Source organism: Rissa tridactyla, unplaced genomic scaffold (genome assembly GCF_028500815.1).
Source record: "Rissa tridactyla isolate bRisTri1 unplaced genomic scaffold, bRisTri1.patW.cur.20221130 scaffold_37, whole genome shotgun sequence".
Classification (NCBI taxonomy): Eukaryota; Metazoa; Chordata; class Aves; order Charadriiformes; family Laridae; genus Rissa; species Rissa tridactyla.
In genome coordinates, this window is record NW_026529584.1 from 1833389 (window position 1) to 1836655 (window position 3267).

A 3267-nucleotide genomic window follows, 5' to 3' on the forward strand; every position below is an offset into this window, starting at 1 on the left:
TGCTGAGCAGAAGGATGTTTCTCAGGCATGGACTTCCCCTGGCTGCACTCTCAGGCATGTTCTGTGCACTTTTACACGCCCCCGACCCTGCTCTTGTGCCACCTCACCCCCAGGCACCCTGGGGACACCCTTGCCAGTGCCCAGCAATGCTGGACAGTGAGCCCTGTGAGCACAGATGGCTGGGATGACCTCATGAGGTCCTGCTACTGGTCTGGGATGTGTAGGGAGGCAGCCCCAAAGCCCTCAGGAACCACCAACGAAGAGGGAAAGACATGACTGAAATGATCCTCCCTGTCCCTTTCCCTTCCTTCCTGCACAGTCTCTCCTGTTTCCCGATTCTCTCAGTTATGGTTTTCCTCCTGTTTAGTTTTTCAACTTCTGTACCAGTTTTTCCTCCATGGTTTGATACACAAAGTGATTTTAGGCATCCTCTCAGAGAGTCCCACAGCATCGACAGCCCCACCCTGCTGTTTCTCCAAGGCAGGAATTCCAGACTCAGTTTGCCAGTGGAAGTGATTGTTCTGGGTCAGTGTGGGAAGTAAGTGGCTTTGGGGGGACTCCTACATGAAGTGCTGGGACCACTTGCTTTGTGCAGCGTCCATCCTCTTCTTCGGAGGGAGAAGGGTCTCTGGTGTCGCATAGTTCACACAAAGGACTTTCAGAGTGAAAGGAGTGTGTCATATCCAATACCTTTCTCTCTCCTGAGAGCAGAAGGACCTCTGTCCTTGATACCTAAACTGGGTCTTCCTGGGAGCAAATTTGGGCACACGAAGGAAAGCTCTCTCAGAGAGACCAAGTGCACGTTTTGGTTTTGTTCTGTAATGAGAAACATGCAGCTCTACAGGGCAGCTCAACTCCTTGGTATGAGGAGGTCTCTGGAAGAAACAGTTTCGCTGCTGTCTCTAGGCACAGAGTCCACAGAGTCAATGTGAAGAGATTTCTTTAAAAAAATCTTTTTAAAAGTAAAGACAGAAATACACATTCCTTCTTGGTGCTCCTCTTCTTGGGAACTGCAGAAATAAAAGAGAAACACCACAGCATGGATGGAGGGCAATGGGTCAATGGGACACCACCAGTGGAGTTCCTGCTGCTGGGAATGAGTGATGATCCCTCTCTCCAGACACTGCCCTTCATCCTTTCACTTGTCATCTACACTGTGACTGTCTTTGGGAACATCCTCATTGTTGTGCTGGTGATGGCAGATCAGCATCTGCGCACCCCCATGTACTTCTTCCTGGACAATCTGTCCTCCTTGGAGATCTGCTACGGCTCCACCATCTTGTCCCGGCTGCTGGCCAGCTTCCTGACTGGGGACAAGACCATCTCTGCTCATGGCTGTATGGCTCAGTTCTACTTTTTTTCCACTTCTGCTGGTACTGAGTGTTACCTGCTGGCAGCCATGCCCTATGATCGGTACTTGGCTATCTGCCAGCCCTTACTCTATGCAAGCCACATGACCTGGAAGGTGAGTCTCCAGTTGGCAGCTGCGTCTTGGCTGGGGGGATTGCTGCTATTTGCAGTACTCATCTTCCTCTTATTTCAGTTGAAGTTCTACAGCCCCAAGGCAATTGACCACTTCTGTGATTTTACTCCGTTGATGGAGCTCTCCTGCAGTGACACCAACGTGCTTACAGGGGCTGCTTTAATCTTTGTCTTCTTGGATGCAGTATTCCCTTTTCTGTTCACACTGGCCTCCTATGTGTTTATCATAGCTGCCATCCTGAGGATCCCGTCCCATCAGGGCAGGCAAAAAGCCTTCTCCACCTGTTCCTCTCACCTTACTGTCGTCACTCTCTTCTATGGCACTCTTATCATTGTCTACATGCTGCCCAGGACAACTCCACCGAGGCAGCTCAACAAAGTATTCTCCTTTTTCTACACTGTCCTCACACCCCTGATTAACGCCCTCATCTCCAGTTTGAGGAACAGGGAGGTCAGGGAGGCCCTCTGGAAGGTGCTCAGGAAAGCAAAGGCCTGCACCCAGAACTCCTGGCGTGAGGGTGACAGTAGGAACAAACCACTTGCAAGTCTTTCACAAGGGCAAGTGCTGAATACTGGGCACACCTCCAGAAGTGTGTGCCACTGCGCCTACTTGAAACTAGCGCAGGGATGAAAGAGGAGAGTTCTCATAAATAAATACTCTTGTAGAGGACAGACTGTGAAAAATGCAATGGGTTGGCCTTTCCCTTCATGATAAATGGTTTGGTGACCTTATTTGTGTGAACTTCTTAAATGACAGTTCTCCTTTACTGAGAAAGTAGAAGACCAAATTTGGGCCGACATCCGAGTATCATCCAGACAAGCATGAGGGCATATCATTCCCTCCTCTGTTCCCTGAGGGGTCAACAAGCCCCTGCCCCAACTGCACTCCTCTGGCTCCAGCTGTACCTTTGTTCTTTTCTCTTCACCTTTCTGGTAGGGAAATAGGGACAGCCTGATCCTAGCTTCTTCACCTTGAAGGATCAGGCTTTCCTTCTCAGCCATATTTCTCCACTGGAAAGCCCTGATTCAGCCTTCCTCCAGAGCCCAGGGACAGGAGTGGGCTTGGGGTCTGGATTCCCACAGATCTCGATTGCTTCAGTCCCCTTTGGGATGGGAGCCTTTGCCACCAGCACACACAGCTGACTCCTCTTCAGCTTCCTCACCAAGAGCCCTGTGGCCTCTTCTGCAAAGCTGTTCTCTGATCACTTGGCCCCTAGCTGACGCTTTGCACGGGGCTTTTGGGTTTACTGCACCCCAATGTGCAGGACTCTGCCCCTGCCTTGGCTGGATTTCAGGATGCTCCTGAAAGTCCCATTCTGCAGCATGTCATATAATAGAATCATATAATCATTTTGGTTGGAAGAGACCTTTAAGATCATCAAGTCCAAGCACTAACCTAGCACTGCCAAGTTACCCCTAAACCATGTCCCTTAGCACTACATTTACATGTCTTTTAAATACTTCCAGGGATGGCGACTCAACCACTTCCCTGGGCAGCCTGTTCCAATGTTTGATAACCCTTTCAGTGAAGACATTTTTCCTTATATCCAGTCTAAACCTCCCCTGGTGCAACTTGAGACTGTTCCCTCTTGTCCTATCGCCTGTTACTGACCAACCCCCACCTCGCGACAACCTCCTTTCAGGTCGATGTAGAGAGCAGTAAGGTCTCTCCTCAGGCTCTTTTTCTCCAGGCTGAACAACCCAAGTTGGCTCAGATGCTTTTCAGAAGACTTGTGCTCTAGACCCCTCACCAGCTTCGTTGCCCTTCTTTGGATACGCTCCAGC

The 3267-nt window shown here is 50.2% G+C and overlaps 1 protein-coding gene across 1 annotated transcript; it reads left to right on the plus strand.

The window, feature by feature from the left end:
• Nucleotides 1-1039: 1039 nt before the first annotated feature.
• Nucleotides 1040-2113, plus strand: LOC128903471 (olfactory receptor 5B21-like). The gene has a single exon (XM_054187482.1). The coding sequence runs from the start codon at nt 1040-1042 to the stop codon at nt 2111-2113; it is 1074 nt and encodes a 357-aa protein (XP_054043457.1).
• The last annotated feature ends 1154 nt before the right edge of the window (nt 2114-3267 follow it).